The following is a 19,148-nucleotide window of genomic DNA, read 5'->3' on the forward strand; positions in this document are numbered from 1 at the left end:
AAATCATAGTTGGAATATAGACACTTTGGACTGTTAATAAAAAAAAAAGAAAAAAGGAAGGCTCGGTGTGCAACTCGTTTATTTTTTGCAGAGATTATTTTCATGACTCGAATATCACCAGTTTCATTTAAAAAAAATATTTTTGAAAAAAATTTGAGAATTCAAAAGTTAATGGTAAATTTTTTCATGGATTTATCAAGAATTTTTTAAATCTTTGTTTAATACAAACAATATATACTGTAAAAAATGTATAGTTACAGTTATTCTCCATAAGGAGAATTTACAAAATGCTAATACAAACAATGTTTCTCAATGTCAAATAAATCACTAATATGAAATTTGCTGAAGTCAAATTTTTTAAAAATAAGAAATATTATAATTTACTTAGATGATGATATAATGATGATATAAGTAACATAAAATTCTTTGATTGAAATTTTTGTTTTATATTGATATATTAAAATTTTAATAATTATTTTTTTACTTTAACAAAATTATATATTCATAAATATAAGCTCTATAAAAATAATAAAAAGAAATATTATAAACTTAATAATTTAAAAATATAATTAAAATAATATTAATTTTATTAAATTTTAATTTACATACTTTTATGATAATAAATATTACATTTATAATATCAACATTTGTTAGTTCAAGTGATTAAGTTTGATTTTTTTAAAATAAAATTTTCGTTTTAAATTTTATGAATAAAAAAAATATATTAAAAGAATTTATTCTCTTACGAGATTCAATTTAATTCGATTTCAAATTAATTAAGACCTAAAATAATTATTGGATATTGAGATTTTAGATAAAAAAATTACATTTGTAATAAATATTTGAAATTTAGATTAAAATTATAAAAATATTGATAATTAAAATCATAACCATAATCAAATATTATTTAACAAAAAATTAATAATAATACAAATCAACAAATCAATATATAATTTTATAACTTCCCTTTTTTCACGTAGGTTTTATTTACTACTCCATTATTTATCAAAATAAAAATACATAAAAAAAAAAATCCACCGCCTTAAGTTTAAATCGAATTACCTTAAAAAATATATCTATAGAGACGAAAAGAGCAAGCCCCGCTCTCCTATAAATAAAAAATAATGTTACTGTATGTCTTCCTCTTTGCCTTGATCTTCCCCGACGCGAACAAGTCCTGGTACGCACTATTTCTTTTCTCCGCTTTGATTGATTTTTCACATTTCAAACCCTACCCAACCCTAATATATAGGGTTTTCTTTTCCTTGGTGGATTAGGTTCTTTAATTTTCCCAAAAGGAATTTTAAATTTAGGGTTTGATAGGAAGGAAAGCCCAGAATTGATTGAACCTTTTTGTTTCGAAATCCGGGTTTTGCGATTGTCTTCAAATTCGATTTTTTTTTCTTTTTTGTTGTTTATGTTTCGTTGTTTTGAAGAAATTTTGCATCTTTACCTACGATTTATTGGTTGTTAATTGGTACTTTGGGGTTTAATAGGAAGAAAAGCCAAGAATTGATTGAACCTTTTTGTTTCGAAATTAGGGTTTTGCGATTGTTTTCAAATTCGAGTTCTTTCCTCTTTTTGTTGTTTATGTTTCGTTGTTTTGAAGAAATTTTGCATCTTTAACTACGATTTCTTGGTTGCTAATTGGTACTTTCTGTAAAATCGCATCTTCTTTTTGACCCAATTATCTTTCCTGATCTTTTAATTTCTTTGTTAAGAGAAATTTTACATTTTTTATTTAAATTCACAGGTAAATATTGCGATTTTATTGTAAAAAATATATATTTTTTTCACATTGCATAGTCCGTTGGTTAATTTATTTGGTACTGTTTGTTTTCGAAGGAAGAAAATTATGTCTTTATCCTATTAGGCAAATGAAATGATGTTATTGAATATTTGAGTGCAGAGTGCTGGAGGATTTGGGTTGAATTGAATCGTTTTGTTTGAGATTGGGTAATCTATATATCTGCATAACCTGGTTTATTTGTTGGCATATAAAAGATGTCGAGTAAGAAAGAAGAGAAAACTCAGGCTGCAGCTGAAAAAATCAAGGCTGCAGCATTGAGTGCAGCGAAAGGTCTCAGTCGTGCACAGGCTGAAAGGGCAGCAGCTGCTGCAGCCCGCAATGTTAATGCTTATGGGCAAAAGGAAGAGGGACCTAGCAGATGGCAGGAGAAAAGGGAAGCAAAGAGGCAGATGTATTTAATGAGTACCGAGAAGGCAGTGAGATTAGGTGAAAGGAAAGATAAGATGACAATGTCTGCAATGGGTGCATCACAGTGCCAAAGGTGTTTTCAGGCAGGGCATTGGACATATGAATGCAAGAATGAACGGGTCTATATGTCACGACCCTCGCGTACTCAGCAGCTTAAGAACCCCAAATTAAGGATGAAGCTTTCAATCTCTTATGATTTGGACAACCCAGATGTCAAAGATGACAAAGATGACAATAGGTCTAAGAAAAGCAAGAGGAAGTATCGGTCAGATTCTGATTCTGGTAGTGACAGTGAGGCTTCTGTTTTTGAGACTGATAGCGGTGCCTCATCTGTTACCGGCTCAGGTTCTTCTTCAGCAGAGAGTAGCACAGATTACAGTTCCTCATCTGAGTCAGAGGAAGAGAGGAGGAGGCGGAGAAGGAAGAAGAAGCAGAAGAAGGGGAGGCGTAGAAGGTACAGTTCATCTTCTGAGTCTTCTGATTCAGACTCAGCTTCAGATTCTGAGGACAGGAGCAGCCGAAGGAAGAGCCGGAGGCACAGCAGAAGGCACTGAAAGAGAAAAAGCGGTATACATATTGCCTGTTTGATGTTTGACTTGCCTGCATTAATTCCAGAGAATTCTACCCTAGTACTTCTTTGTTGTTGTCTTTCCTGTTGTAACTCTGAACTTTATGGTCTTACACATGCTGGAGATCAAGCACTCTGAAATAAGTTAGCTAGATGTTTTCATTCCTTTTCCTTTTTCCTTTGGGAGGTTTTGTTATGACAATTTGACAATAGTTCCCAGTAGTTGTGCATTACCAGACTTGTTTTCGGATTCCTTTTATGAAATGATGATTGTAGCATGAAAATCCTCTTTGTAAGTATTAGACTTCGTCTATGCCAGAAGAATTCTTGTGTTCCTGACTTCTGTGTATCTTGAATCTTGATATATTTGTGGAGGCTCAGTTAAATCTCCTATCGACTTTCTCTGTTGATCTCATCAAAATGCCAAAAAAAAGTATTGAAACCTCTGCGACTTAGGCTTGACTAGTGAGCTTATTCATTGGTCTAAAGCAAGTGTTCTGAGAAACAGACATAGCTAAAAGAACAAGCGAAACAGCTCTCAAAATTCAGAGGAAAGACTGTAGGTAAAGCATCTTTCCGACATGAGCGTCTATAAAATTTAGCCCCGAAAGGTTAGGCTTCCTTTCGTGTACATATATTAGTGCACGCATTCTCGCTGTACAGTGTCTTGCATGGTTGGTCTTGGTCGTGTTCAACATATTCTATTCTTCTTTCTTCACGACATTTTAGATGCTACTAACAATTTCAATGTTATCATTGGCAGGTTCATTAACTAAACGAATACATCCTTATGTGATAGGCAATGCTGGATTCAAGTTGAAAAAGATGAATTTAAAAGCTAAATGAACAAAGACTCAAAGACTAGAAGATATACCTCCAAATTTCAACAAGGTTTATTATTGTTTGAACAAGTTGAATAATATTTTTATTTTAATTTCAAAAAAAGGTGATCATGCATCAATCAACTGAATAAAATATTTCCAATTTATGTGTTTTGTCTGATTTAATCCAAACTGTGGACATTGGTGGAGAGATTGAGGTCTAGTCGCTCTCATAACTTGATGCTCACATCTGGTGAATGTAATGTTTGTTTTCACAAACTACTTCCAGCTTTTCTGCAACTTTTTCCCAGTGCTGCTTTGTTAGGTTAAAACTAAGCAAGTAATTTACAGGTTTCTTTTCACAGGTGTGGGCTAGTTTAGGCTCAAGCTGGAGAGAGATTTTTTTTTTTTTTTAAATTTTGGAGCTGAAGCCGGGCTCTAGTCACGATTTTTTTTCAAACTAGATATCATCTATACCACGTGTCTACATTTGGCAGTGGACCCACCTCTTCAGTTCTTCACAGGAATCGGATCCTAAGAGACTAAGAAAAATTTAAAGTCAATAAACACAATAGAGTGCGATGGAAAGCAAAATTAGATACTCGAAAGAATAAAAAAATTGTTTTAAGGATCTCATTTGGACAGACGGAAAAGCTCTTGCAAGCCTCTGGGATGGCAGCGGCTGGAGGTTTAGTAGTGGCAGGGCTACTTCTTGTATGCTTTGTAGCTGCTCTGCTATCTTGTTGCAGGAAAACCATGAAAGCTCCTGGAAGGAAACATCGGATTTTCAGGTCCGACTTCGAAAAAGATCCTAAAGGCTATTTTCGTGAATTGCGCAAACGACAAGGCTGAGAGATCAGAAGAGATGAAAAGTCTAACAGATCAGAATAAGAAGGTTTACATTTCTATTTGTGTTTGTGAGAGAGTGAGCGTTATTTTCTTTGTGTTTCTAGTCTTCTGTTTGTCTTTAAGCTATGTTTTAAGGAAAAGAGCTGTTGTAGATGAAAAGCATGTTGGATCAAAATTGGACTGAAATAACTGTTACTCATAAATGCATCGAAATCAAAGCATGCTTCAAATAAAACAAAGTTACCTGAAGATTTTCTGTTTTCCTTTCTTTGGGGATTGGTAGGGAGACCTTCACAAATTAACATGTCGACAATTTTTTTTTTTCTCGTTATAAATGATGCGACTGTCTGATGTCTATACAACAATGATCCTTTTTGGTGGATAATTTTCCACAACCATTACTGGCTAATTTTCCCTTGAGACCTTTCCTCTAGAAAGAATCTGAAGTATTAATCAATTACCAAAATTGGATCTAAGGGAACAGTGAAGAAAAAAAAGAATGAAATGAGGCAAAAACTTTTAATTATCTACAAAGATGGTCTCACTGTGGGTATCTATGAGGGCTGCGAAGATGACAATGTCGGCATAAACAAGTCAGATTGGCGTCTCAGTTTAGATGAGAGCTCTGCATTTCTCCCAAAGTAAGATTCTGCGTTCGACAGCATGACCTGAATATCATGCTTTACTGCTTCTAAACATCGATAGTAGTTGTTCTCCAACCTAGAGTGGATGATATCAAGAGATAATGGTACGGGGTACCTGCCAAAATACCATTATTCCAAACATTCAGTCACATCTTCCACCCAAAAGCCGGAGAGTTTTCATTAAAATTATTAATCAGGATGTATATGCGTGTGCTGAGACCTATTAACAACTTTGAGACTGAACATCCACAGAAATGTATAAACCATGACTGCTAGACATGATTTACCTGTTTGTAAAATTAGACTTCTGCGAAACTTGCTTCAATTTATTGACTGCATATTGATCCTGCAACATTTAAAGCAAAAAAAATTAAGAAGAATTTCATGCTATAGCTTCCAATAAGTTCGATCTAATGCCACAGTGCTACTTGAGCTTAGCTTGAGTGATAAGGGGTTGTTAGATGTCATAAGTTTCATTACCTGAGCTTTGTGGGAAGATTTCTCCAATTTGGCAAAGACAGAAAGTAGCTGGTCTCTGATCTTACTATCAATATGAGGCTGCTCCCACTGAGTATCCGCTTCAAAGAGCTCCCAAGGACTGTGAAGTTGCGGTTCCTTGGGCTCACTCCTGTACTGAACAGAGTACCTTTCCCATGGACTATCGGGAAATTTATAAGATTTGGGTTTCACGGCCACAACCCGGCCATCCCACCAACTTCCATCATCTCCACTCTCATCTTTCCACCAGACCCTGCACTTATCCCTGCAACTCCAATTTCTATGGATGGCAGCATCAAAGCGAGTTCTTTCTACAATGAAGTCAGGGAAACCAGTCAAGTCAGGCAGAGTCAATTTAAATGATCTATCGAACATGCTGGAAGAAGGGTCTGTAAATTTGAGAGTCAGTTTACAGCAACTTTCCCCAGACCCTGGAGATGTGGAATAGTCTAGCCCTTCAACTCTACAAAATTCCACTGCCCTTAACATGTTTCCCCCCTTCAGTGAAGTCCAAGGTCCTGCTTCCCTCAAGCTAATATGATCTATATATTCTTGATGCCCCTGAAAGCACAGAAGCTACCAAATGTAAATCATTTTGTAACTATCAAAATAAACGTACAGAACTTAAATAACAGGAATGGATAAAAAAATTTGTATTTTAATCTTACCTGTCTCAAATATACAATTTCATCAGCTAGTTGGGGAATATAGCGGGACCCCTCCTCATGTGTTGTCAACATCAACCACGATCCTTTACGGGCTGATTGATGGGGTCTCCGTACTGGACTAGTGTCATGGAAATAGTAATTACTTCTCCTATTTCTAGCAGACCTTGATCCAACTGCCATCCTTGAACTTGATACCCATTCCTCGCTAGGAAGTTGAGACCCATTTGTAGAAACATCCCGGGTGCTTCTATGTAAGTCTTCTGACTGAAGTGCATGACCTGCCTTCAACCTACCGGACCGTTTGTTATGAGGCCCATTCATTGTGCCTTCAAGGAGGTCTGCTACCATACTCTTATTATGGTCGCAATCATTTGTAGTGCTTTCTACCATGGCACCACTGCCCTCTGACTTGGACCTATCTCTTTGTGTCTTTGACCTTCTATAAACAACATTATACATCTTTTTTGAGTCTGGATTTAACCCCCCAGAGTCATGAGAAGTCGACATGGGAATTATATTAACTTGAGCATCTGAATCTTGCAACCCATCAACTTCATTATCTGAACTAATTTCATTGGATCCATCAACTAAGGGTACTTCTGAAACCAAGTCCTTTAACCTCTCAGTGGAGCTATCATTATTTAATGCAGCATACCGACCATGCATATGACCTTCTCTTGAAGGTTTCATTTTCAGCCCAGGACTTTCATTGTCAATCGTGGTCCTTTCTGAGAAAAACCTTAACTTAGTTGAAATAGCCATATGGCCCTCTTTTACCTCAGAAGGCTGATCAGTTCCATTCTGATTAAAAGTTGGGGCAAGTACATCCTCAGCAGACCTGTTAATCCATTTTGATGATTCGGGATAATTTATATGCTCACTGGGACCTGAGTATTCTTCACCATTAGCTAGACCATCCAAAACTTCCCTGTCATTCCCTGGATTCTTCTCAATTACTATCACTTCACCATTCATATCCACTTTACAAGTTTGGATATCTGTAGCCAGGGATGCAATAGCACAAGCCTTTTCTGGTTCAACATATCCATTGACATCATTTTCTTTGACGTTGTCAAGATATAGCGTAGACCCAGTATATGCATCTGATAATAAGGGTTCACCCAATCTCAAACGTTTGGAAGTACGAGCCTTGACTCCTCCCCACTTCATTGCCCCATCCTTGTATCCTTCGGTCAGGTCTAAATTATCTTCAATCTTGTGTGGTTGCCCTCTTATTCCTCTACCGATCATGCTATAGTTTGCTTCACCAGAAGAACACCCCAGGTCCAATGAGCTTATATGCTTTACACCTCCTTCAGTGGCTTCTTCAGAAGCTTTGCATGACAAGCCTGCTGAATTTTCCTGTCTGTCAACTTTTCTTTCCATTGTGCTTTTTGGTGGCACAAGCTTATTTAGACCCCGGCCAGGCAATTTAAGGACCAATCTTCTCCGATTCCCAGGATTATGAGATTCAGTAAGTGCATTAATATTAGCAACATCCTCAGACTCACCAAAGAAGACTTCTTTTCCTTTTGAATGTTTGATTTGTTCATTTGGCAAAGCCCTACCAGATTCATCACTGTCAACATATGAATCTCGTACCATAGATTCACTCTCTGATGAATCACCTTCAGAGTCATCTTCATCTTCAGCATCAGTTGATGTTCCAGTTATTTTAGAAAAGAAGTGCAAAGCATTGCGTGCAGCAGCTCTTCGAGGTCTCGATGATTTTGATGTAGAAGGCTTTCTCCATAAAGCTTTTCGTCCATTTTTTGATTTCCTAATCCGGTCATTACCAAATGAGATGCCATCGCATTCATCCAAATTCCTTCTTTTAACACGCCTACCAGAAGATGTCATGATCTCAATCTGAAGTGGATGAAAATTCAAGTCAACCAAATGCCTCCAAATACGTTGAAATATAGCAATGAAAAGGATATTAAACTTACTTCAGCCTTTGGTTTTTTCCTTTTTGATCGACGAAGGGCATCTTTGTGAGTATCATCAATCTCACTATCTTCTGAACTGCACTCGGGATCACCAGAGAGAGAACCTAAACTTCCTTGCTCCCCTCCGGTAGAGTACTCCTCTGTGAAATTATACTCTGAATCATTATCATCACTTTGCACTTCATTTTCAGGTTCCCAATCCATGGCATCTAAGAATGCTGGCAGTGGAGCAGCAATTGCATCTAAGTCTGCCAACGGCGGGATTTGGTAATCCTGGTCTAGACTGAAATCTGGCCCCACAGAAAGGTTCAAAGCATGAGGATTCCACTCAAAACCCAAAGCACCTAATCGTCTTTGCTGGTACATGGTCTGATAGGGTTCTGTGTATGGTATCATCCCTAAAAGTTTCCAACACAATGAGCAGTTATGAAAACAAAATTAACGGAGAGTGAGGGTAATGGAATAAAAAGACCCCAGTCATTTGGGGCAAGTATGAGTAGATTTAAACCTGAGTCACAAAGAAGATCTTGCATATTCCGTCTATATGTACTAAGCTGAGTTTCCTGAATTACAAATATCACATATGCTTGAAATCATCAGAATTTCAATGATGAAAATGTAAAGAGTGTTTTAATCATCTAAAAACTCAGTGATCAGCTATGATATGCAAAATATTACGGATGGGATATGAGCAACTACACATAACTAGGGATGATTTACTCAAGGCAATGACAATATATACTTCACCAGGGTGCAAAGTTGCTAATCCGCTAGACCCAAATGTCTAGGAATGGAGTAATAAATCATTGGATAGCATTTCTGCTATGATGCATTCTTAACAATCAACTTTGATATGCTCCTCCCTCTTCTCTTTCTAAACACTCATAAACACAAATGTGCATGTATGACCCATGCACTTGACAAGCTGGAGCAAGAAAAACAAAGTCATTCAAGGTGAAGAGATAAGAAGAATACATTATTCCCAGTAAAAATGGCATAAGAAAACTGTACCAAGTAGAAGACAGCATCCATTTTAAGTTTTAAGATGACGACACTAATAAAGAACCATTACATATATTTTTCCGTCTTTCAAATGCAAGTAGACCATATAAAGGAAAAGTTGCCATAATAAAAGCTCAAAGATGGTCAACCAACCAGGTCTATTGAATTCCCGGAAGTGTCGTGAATAAGTGGTCGATAATCACCGAGAAAGAACTGTGGGAGAAGTGAGTGGAGTAAGTATCATTAAAAGCTTAGAACCTAGTTTTTGACTGCAAATAAAAACTGATGAAAATGTAACAAGCTCATTGTGATACCAGATACCTGATCATATTTGGCATCCTTCTGAGATTCCCCTTGGCCAGTATTTAGTATGTATAATTGACCAACATCATCTGAAAGTATAATGGATGTCCCATCCCTATTTTACAGATACAGTGAATTGTAACATGATAGTAACTTTAATATTGCAATATAAAAACAGGGAGACAGACTTTCCCTAAAGATTCCAATGGTATGTTTAGATGAGAGGAAAAGATAAATCCTTTGTAGTGCAATCCAGCTAAATAATAATACTTAGCGCTATTTATGAATCCAATAGAAGATTAGAAACATCAAAAAAACTTTAAGCCTTTGATTGGGAAATGGGAACTACAGGGGAGAAGGGGAGCAAAGGGTAAGGCTCCCCTTGTCTGGATTGTTTTAAAAAGAAAAGAAGGGTCATGACCTTGTTTGGTTAGTGGAAAGGGAAGGAAATTAAGCAACATATTCATTTAGGCATATTATGTATATCCTGTCAAACAAATTAACATGAAGTAAAAAGCAAGTTTGATCAGGTGAATACAATGCTATATACTTTTGAATTATACAGGAATTTATACAATAAAAGGGTTCTCAATCAAGCTTTCTGGTAGTGGACTTACGATGAAAACTTCCCATCTACTAATTTGAAACGAGCAATTTCATATATCCGAATTGGTGTACCTTCCCATATCTACAGCCAAAAGAATATGAAAACACATCAATAAACAGAGAAGACCAAAAAATACATCGTCCGGCATGAAGGAGCTTGAAACTCACATCCCAAACAATGGTTCTTCCATCATAGCCAGCACTCATAGCTATCCGTGGGTTGAAAGGATGAACATCCAGGACATATGTCTTAAAAAAATGAGTAAAATTGTCAGATATAACTATGAAACAACAGTGAATCCAACTATAGGCACCCTCAAATTCACAAGCATTCACATTGCAAATTAGAAGGTAAATAGGCAAGCAGTCAAAGCAGAGCAAAAGCTAGTCAAACTCAGATTATAGATGACTGGATGATGGCGCACCAATAAACTTTATCCTGTTTGTAAGCCAAAGAGATCATGGCTCCTTTATCAAGAAAGAATTCCTTTGCTCCAGGGCTTAGATTCTTACTACAATAATATATCAGTAATAAAGTTTTTATGTCAAGGGAGCATTTGGTTTTTTGCTCTTTTCCGGGGATTTTCCATGGTTGTGATCAAGTAGGTCTCATTTTGGGTTTAATTAGTTATTAGGGCTCTTATATTGCCTTTAGTTTATACAAGTTGAGTCTTATCCCTAAGTCTAATGATTTAAAATAAAAAAATCCTAGTACAACAGGTTAGTATTTTCCAGACTTTGTAAGAGTTGATGGAAAAGTTTTTAATCTGATGGTTACGCAATAAGGAAAATAAGCTAGCTATAAAACTTGGCTATTAAATTGCAAAATTCCATCCTTCCCCCCTTTCCATACTACCTTCCATGCAAAGTCTACATGTAATAACACCATTATACAATAATATGCAGATTGGATCGCCAAGGGTGCATGACTTCTAATTGATCACCAAGTTAAAAATGACAATAACTTATTTCCCACTTCTTTGCAAAAAGAACAAAAGGCCAAGAGCAGGAAAGCAAACAAAACCATCACAGGTCAGAAAATAAGGGGGAAAATGTCAATAAGGGTACTCCATGAAAATATAAGAAACATGCAACAAAACTGATGTCAAGAGCTTAAATGAACAGTACAAGGTATGAAATGTGACTTTCATACAGAGAGGGGCAGTAAATGTAGCCAATAAATCATCCAGACCACCTAATTACATAAATAGAATGTAATAGCCAGTTTCTACTCTAAACACAAGAAATAATATATAAACCATAAAAATAATTCAGCCTTGGATATGTGAACAACTTACAGAATCAGTATGACCAGTCAAAGAATGAACTAAGCTACCATCAGCAGCATTCCATACACATATTCTACAGTCTGCATCAAGAGAATATGTTATTCAGCCAAAAATTACAGCTATTTATGCCCCTGCAGAATTCCAAGAAAAGAGTAAAATAGTGCTCAATCCTAGTCCAGAGAACCTTTAAAAGTGCCCAAGTAAGCCTAGAACTAGCTTTTCAAAAGAATACATTACACATTACAAGTTGACAACACTAAATATTTAGTGTAGCTTAACAGTGAATACAGCCTAAACTGAGCTTAAAGTTTTACTCTATTAAATGCTATAAAAGCACCCAAGTTGAGTTCTTAAACTTTTGTTAAAGTTAATTGAACTAATAAACCTTCCTGATGACTTAAGTACCGAACCATACACTAGATTAACGGAAAATATAGCCCAAACTCCATGAAGATAGTTTTAATAAGCTAAATACTGCTAATACCATTCAACAGATAGACATCAAAGGAGTGGGGGAGGGGAGAAAGGAAGGTCTGAATCAACCACTCAACTACAAGGGTCTTTATAGATGCATAAGAAATGAAATGAGCAACAGCATGAAATACATGAAGCACCAAAGTCAAGTTATGCTTTGACATATAATCAGGGTGATCATGAGAGGTTTTAACTCCAGCTACATGTAAGAGTTCCACCCTTTAACCTTTTTCTATTCTTTTAGGGAGGGGAGATAGATGTTACATCAGCTTTTTAAGGGAATAAAGTGCTATTTGATAAAACTGAGAAAAAAAAAATTCTATGGTAAAAATCAAGTCATTGCAATTTAATTTTCAATGCATGAAATTAGCAACCAAATGTTTCCATTAAAAGATCAGGTGAAAAATAAATACCCATGATAGCAGCAAGGACAAAGCGGTTATCTAGGCTCCAGATTATCATATTTACACCACGAGGAGTTGGAAGAATTCTCTGGCGTGGACCCCCTCGTGGTGGTTGTGGAGGCAATGGTGGGGGTGGAACTTTGAGATGATAATGTTTAGACCAGCGACCCACTTTACCCTGAACCAAAACATATAAAAATAAGCTCCTATATCAAACATACATTAGGAGAGGGGAAGGTGTGGTTGAAATCATGAACTTAATAGACAGATAAATGATGAAGGCATGGCAAAAGATGGAAAACTGATGAAGAGTGAAACTGTTTATAGCCAATAATAATTTACATGTGATCTACGAGATCTTGGAATCCAAATAATTGCACTGCCATCACGGGAACAGGTAACAATGTTGTCTTGGGAAAACCTGGAACATATCATTGACCATATCAGACAACAAAATAGGCTTTTGTATTCTTCTTCAAAAGGTAAAGTCCTACTAAAACTTGGAAGCTAAGAAATCCCCTTCAGCACCTATTCGCCAAGAGGATTCTCAAGAAGGGAGAGAAAGATCCACATGACGAAAAAAAAAATACAAGACTTGAAGAAAATACCCACCAGGAGTTTCTAAATTTTGGAACACTCTCTTCCTTCAAGCTGTCTGCCACAGAAAATCTTGATGAAACAGAACAACCACTGCAATATAAGGCAGTAGCATAAATGGAAATGAAATTCTATTACTAAAATATCTGAGCAATAGAGTATGATAAACGGACCTGAACTGCACATAATTGACATCATTCTCGTGTCCAGATAACACATCAATCTCATGATTTGGTTGGTCTGAATCATCTGTGTTGGGTTTACAAGCAATCCACACCTGCAAATGATCAACAAAAATGAAATTCTACACCTAAACTTGCACAATTACAAAAGAGAAGGTAAAGCAGGACAAAATCTTGGAAGAATAAGAACAACTTATAGCAAACATGCATAAAGTGTACCCTAGCTAAAGTGTCTGAGCTACCAGTGACAAAGACAGTTCCATTAGCATTGAATGCACAACAAAAAATTTGATGGCTCTGTTGAACAGGAGTTGAAGATGAACCAGTGTTCTTCCCTGCAACCATTTTAGCATTGCTATGTAAAATCTGTTAACTGAGAGGCATCAAAATAATTAATAAAAAGGTAAAAAACCTGCTATAGAGTCTGAAGGCCTCGGAACATATATCCGTGGACGGATTTCAGCATTCCTAGCATCCCATATCCTACATGTTCCATCATCAGATGACCTGCATAGAGTCAGGAAACACTACATTAAATTTCAATGCAAATGGCAATCATGTACCAAAAGCTAAGATAATCATTATATCAACCACAAAGAGGAGGATTTAACAAAAAGATTTACATGAAAATCAATTGTGGAAATTAAGCAAATCAAAGTACCAAAAAACAATAATATAATCAGCAAAATCAGAAAGGAGAAACAAACCAAAATTCTGGTAATACCTGTGAAAACTGAAATATTAGAAAGTGCATCTTCTGTATGCCTCATAGTTGGGCACTTTAACCTTGTATTATATGACATTGTAGGGCCAAGTTTTATTTATTTATGTTCTGGGTGAGGGAGATACTATGACAGAATTTGACAGTTTTGATGACTAATACACACAAAAGCAAAGGACATTTGGAATCGGTCTTACGATAGAAGCTGATATACAGAGCCTGGCCTAGGACTAAAAGCAATGGCAGTAACAGCTCCAGTATGTCCACGCAGAACCGAAATTGGCTGTCCATCTGGCAAGTGCCACTGTCAACGAGCAGGAAACAAAATCACTATCAACTAAGTAAAATACAATTTTCTTAAGCAGGAAGAGAAGAAAGAATTAAAAAGATGCAGGGGATGCTTACAACACGAATAATACAGTCATTTGAGGAGGATGCCACCATAAAATTATTGGAACTGACAGCCAGGTCAGTTATGTCACCCTTTCATCCAAATATAAAATAATGTAACATGTAACTAGAAGAAATCAAAGATAAAAAGAAATAATTGCAAGATATGTCCATTATAGCTCATCAAACTCACTTCATGTCCACGGCAGCTGGCCAAGCAATGCGCTGTCTCCATAGACCAAATTTTCACAAGACGATCATCAGAACCAGTAATAACATACCTCCCAGATCGATCAAATATTGCTGCAGAATTTATATAAAGTCAAAAGAAGTCAATCTCAAATTCATGATGTCAAGAAAAACCTTGACAAGTTGGAGCTTTTGAGTGCAAGCAGGCTAACGCTAAAAAAAATGTTCAAATACAAAAAGACAACAATAGGTCAGTTGTGACAGTAGAGGCCACAGAAAATCCAGAATCCCTCAAAAGCAGGCAAGACATCTTTAATGAGCTCACAAGTCCATCAACATAAGCTCTTCTCTGTGACCCCTCCTGTCTGTTGACCTACCTCTCTCTCTCTCTCTCTCTCTCTCTCTCTCTCTCTCTCTCTCTCTCTCCTGTTTTATTTGGATTTTTATTATTTTTTTATTTACTTTGGGGGGAGGTAAGGGGGAGGGAAGGGATGGTTGATAAGCATGAATGCTTAATTTACGACAAACAAATAGGCCTAATTAACCCCAAATCTGAAGCACATTGTAGCATGTTTACTCACCGATATGATTATTCTAAATACATACCCAAAGCTCAAACTGCAAATATGAAAACACAAAAACTATACCACAATAGACAGCATTTCGATGCCCTCGTAACCTCTTGATATTTTGCATCTTCTGCACCATAGTTGATGGTTTTGCAATGGCATAACATGCTGCACGAATAGATGGTGCACGATGATGTCTTGCGAAACCACCCCCAATTTCCCTTAAACCCAGCCCACGAACCTGATCTGCATGCATATGAGGCCACCGCATATGAACAGGAGGACGTTTGACTTCACTTTTTCCTTTATTGCTATCATCTGAAAGGTGAAGAAAACCAAAATTAAACTTTGTCAGAACAGGGCAATCCCATAGAGGGAAATTAGTGGCAGAAGGAATTTCCTGAATAAAAAGAGGAAGAATGAACAATAGAAGTTCTTTGACAATCCAATGAAGAAATAATATTCTAAAAAAAAAAAAGTACTTCATCTCATATTTTTGCTCTAATATGGTTTCCAAATTTAAAATGCAAAGGAATCATGTTACATGGATGAAATAAAGCCACCTACGGCTCAAAAGAGAAAAGCGCCCTGTTCCCAAAAGAGTGGGGACATCAGCTGCATTTGGAGTGTGTCTCGTACTTATGCCTTCCAAAGGGGAGGATGCATTTAATAACAACTGCTTCAAAAGCTTTATCAAGTGATCTTTTTCAATGTGAGGATTCCTACACAAGCATAAATGGCACAAGAAATAAGTCAAACTTTTTTAAGAAAAAGAATGTTGCATGAAACTCACAAAATGTCTATTACCTGCTTAGTTCTAAGATAAGTTACATATGAAGGACCATAAACCAATAACACATTTACTGCTATTTGATAGACATCAAACCATCACCTTAAACAAACTAGATGCTAATCACATACCTTTCCACCAACTGAGCATAACTTAATGGGAATGACATGCCATCATCATTTTCATGTCCACTATGTGCCCCTTTCCTTGAATACCAAGCATGATACCTTCTGGGTAGAAGTTGATTTTCAAGCAGTTCATTCCAAAACTGTCCACATGTTCTTTTACAGGGGCCGGTTGAAAGGAAATGCATAATCAAAAAGTAAACCTCCCATAGGTTGACATCTACATCATGCTTCTCAGGATCACGCATTTTTGGATTTGCAAATTGAACATTCTCTTGCACCTTAGTGGAAAAATGCAAAGGCTTCATTTTAACAGAAGGAGAATCACTGGAGGGAACATATTTCTGGAGAGCCATATAACCTGCAGTTTAGAACAATACAATCAACACATTTACACACGACAAGCTCCAACTGATTTGCATACGGTGACAACACATAAAAACAAGAGCACAATGACATGTATAACCAAAATATCCTTTAGGTCCAATGCAAAACTACCATGAAAAACCAACAAGAGAAAGAACCTAAGATCTCAGCACAAGCACAAAAACCCTAACCTCAAATCGAACATATACCAAATTCAACCAAAAAAGTGATCTCAGAACGCATTAAAATCAAAGTTGAACAACTGACTTCTCTCAAAGTCTCAATCAAAACTTCAATTTAAGGAATTCAGTTTAATTTCAACTGCAAATTCAAGAAATTCAATATCAAAGCATAAGCATTGAAAAAATAGCAAAACTACCTTCACAATGTACCTCGTGGATTAACCAGAAGGGCAGTCACCGGAAACTCGAAACTCTCTTCTACACATTTGAAAAATCCACAATGCAAACGCCTGCAACAACAAGAACAAATGAAAAACCCTAAATTCAAATAGTTTTCACTGCTAACAATCAAGAACCATGAATGCTTAACTCAAAAAACTAACAAAAAAATTACCTAATTCCACATTTAGTCCGATAAATGCACAAACCACTCCGCAGCGAAAAGAACTAAAATAAAACCAATTTTGAAAAAAAAAAAAAGAAAAACAAGAAGCCTTATCTAGGTCGATACCTTCAATGGAGAAGAGAAGGTTGTTGTTAGAGTAAAGCGATGCGTTTTGGAGGTTTCAGTGTGATCCTCTTCAACTTTAGAGGATTTGAAGTGGGAATGGGGATCGAGTGGAGAAAATAATCGCTGGATTTTTAATTTTAAATAAATAAAGGGAGAAATCGGAAGGGGATAGCGTGTGAAGAGCACGCGCGAGATGAGGGATTTGATTCTTGTAGGGAGTTCTGTGTGTGTTTTCTGTTGGGGTTTAGAGAGAGAACGATGGGATTCTTAAACGAGAGACAAAGAAGAGGAGAAAGAAGATGAGAAACGGAGGATTCAACGCAGCGTTTTATTTCTTTACGCTCACACTGTCACATAAACAGAAGAAAATAGGATTATCGATGAGGAGAATTTCCACGCGCGTTAAACGTTGCGTGCTAAATAAATGCAGTGCAAAACGACGCCGTTTGATCCCCGCTGGGGCGCTGGGCGCACCGCTCTGGTTGGAGTTTCCTGGTTCGTTATGGTACGTTTGTTTGTACTTACATCAGAGGATTTAACGCACGGCGAGACAAGCCCACCGGTGGGCCCTCGTTGGCTTTGGTTTTTGTCTTAACTGCAATTTTTTTTTATAAAATTTTTTTTTCTTTCCTTTTTAATAAATTGAAAAATGTTTTAATATCTTATTTCCATTTGATTCAATTACATATTTATTTTAATTATTTTAAAATAAAATTAAAACCCTCTCAAAAGCCTTAATTTTTTAAAAAATTATTTCATAAGTACATACTTTATAAAATCTAAAAAATTTCATATAATTTTTTTACCAATATTACTTGAGAGTTAATTCCTTAAGTATTTTTATTAAAAAATATAGAGCTAATTGTTGAAATTAGTTTTTAAAGTATGCAAAATACTAATGCTATATAAGCTAAAGAACATAATTTAAATATGAAATAGAAATATTAAGATTTCGTTTGATTATTATTTTTATTATTTTTAATAAAAATAAATAATAAAAATATAAAAATATCAATCAAACGAAACTTAAAAAAATATAAATATTTGAGTTTACTTTTTTTATAGACTAAAATTTATTTAATTTAATAAATTGATCTTTAATAATATAATAATAAAATTTATGCTCGAAGGTTATTATGAATTAAAAAAATTTTATATATGTAACGTATATTTTAACTCGATGAATATAAATAAGAGTAGGAGAGACATGAGAGGTAGATTAGGAATTAAAAACAAAAAGTTTATTAGGCTTAACACAGTCTAAAAGGCAGTTAAAGCATAAAAAATAAATAAATTAGGAGATGGTCAATTTCAGTGGCAATAGCATTTTCTTCACCTATTTAACTTTGTTAATATCCACAAAGAAAATATTCGCTTGTTTGTCATTTTCATGATTGCAACTTTTGCTCAATGGCTGTATAAAAAAAATAAACTACAAAGTTTAAACTTTGGCTTGATAATTTTTGGGAATATTTTGGTCCAAAACTAGGGCAAATTTAGAATTGTTGATTGAATTGAATCAATCTTTGGAATCTTGAAGTAATAAATACATGACATTTTTGTGTTGTCAAATAAGGATTTTTGTTTTTTTGAAGGAAAAAAAATTTGGTGGATAAAGGTAAGGGAGATTTTTTCCTTCAAGAGTGTGTAATTGTGATTTTTACAAATACCCCCACCTAACATTCCATTTTTTTCCATATATGGTTTTTCCTTTGAAAAATGACCCAGATTCAGTTGTCTCATTCACTTTCCATTTCTCATGCATTTCTCCATATTTTTCTTCTAAAATAATTTTTATCAAAATTTTCTTGTTTTGGTAAGTAAAAGTGATTTTTTTTTTAATACAAAAGAAGATGTAATTTGAAAATAAGTAAAAATATGATATATGTTAATATTTGAATTTTAATTTTGTTAAATATCATTTTTAAGAGTAATTGAATGAATTACCTTATTTAAATTTGAGTTCAACTTTTTTTTATTCACATGTAAATGATAATTTTTAGGTGAAAAGATTATAAAACAAATCTGATAATATAAAATACGACATTATAACACAACGTGAATACGTTACGAATAAAAAAAACGAAGGTAATTCATTTTATTATTTTGGCAATAACTATATATAGATTTAGTAAAATAAAAAAAAATTTCATGTTTTCGTATCACACGAATTATGATACATAATTTTAAAATAAAATATAATAAAATACATAAATTTAAATATTTTATATGA

General features: G+C 35.3%; 2 protein-coding genes across 8 annotated transcripts; one reads left to right on the forward strand and one right to left on the reverse strand.

Moving 5' to 3' along the window:
- Window positions 1-1,142: 1,142 nt before the first annotated feature.
- On the forward strand, window positions 1,143-3,793 carry LOC111306920 (uncharacterized). 2 transcript variants are annotated; one of them, XM_022904949.2, is made up of 3 exons: window positions 1,143-1,180; window positions 1,910-2,785; window positions 3,550-3,793. In XM_022904949.2, the coding sequence occupies exon 2, from the start codon at window positions 2,005-2,007 to the stop codon at window positions 2,770-2,772; it is 768 nt and encodes a 255-aa protein (XP_022760684.1). In that variant the 5' UTR covers window positions 1,143-1,180; window positions 1,910-2,004; the 3' UTR covers window positions 2,773-2,785; window positions 3,550-3,793. The 2 variants fall into 2 exon arrangements, with proteins under 2 accessions (XP_022760684.1, XP_022760683.1); XM_022904948.2 differs by lacking the exon at window positions 3,550-3,793 and having other exon boundaries at window positions 1,910-3,125.
- Window positions 3,794-4,760: 967 nt separating this feature from the next.
- LOC111306918 (uncharacterized) lies at window positions 4,761-17,417 on the reverse strand. 6 transcript variants are annotated; one of them, XM_022904941.2, is made up of 25 exons: window positions 16,799-17,417; window positions 16,615-16,694; window positions 15,863-16,217; window positions 15,509-15,663; window positions 15,020-15,259; window positions 14,377-14,486; window positions 14,199-14,276; window positions 13,991-14,097; window positions 13,485-13,579; window positions 13,292-13,407; window positions 13,064-13,167; window positions 12,906-12,983; window positions 12,636-12,714; window positions 12,303-12,471; window positions 11,425-11,495; window positions 10,295-10,375; window positions 10,138-10,208; window positions 9,539-9,635; window positions 9,371-9,430; window positions 8,724-8,778; window positions 8,216-8,613; window positions 6,267-8,135; window positions 5,581-6,159; window positions 5,388-5,446; window positions 4,761-5,215 (listed from the first exon to the last, which is right to left on the reverse strand). In XM_022904941.2, exons 3-25 carry the CDS (start codon window positions 16,210-16,212, stop codon window positions 5,011-5,013), a joined length of 5,226 nt encoding a protein of 1,741 aa, XP_022760676.2. In that variant the 5' UTR covers window positions 16,213-16,217; window positions 16,615-16,694; window positions 16,799-17,417; the 3' UTR covers window positions 4,761-5,010. The 6 variants fall into 6 exon arrangements, with proteins under 6 accessions (XP_022760676.2, XP_022760677.2, XP_022760674.2 ...); XM_022904942.2 differs by having other exon boundaries at window positions 16,916-17,382; XM_022904939.2 differs by having other exon boundaries at window positions 16,602-16,694; window positions 16,916-17,382.
- Between the last annotated feature and the right edge of the window lie 1,731 nt (window positions 17,418-19,148).

The sequence above is a fragment of the Durio zibethinus genome, chromosome 22 (genome assembly GCF_047325235.1).
Source record: "Durio zibethinus cultivar Kanyao isolate XHJ-2024 chromosome 22, ASM4732523v1, whole genome shotgun sequence".
NCBI lineage: Eukaryota > Viridiplantae > Streptophyta > Magnoliopsida > Malvales > Malvaceae > Durio > Durio zibethinus.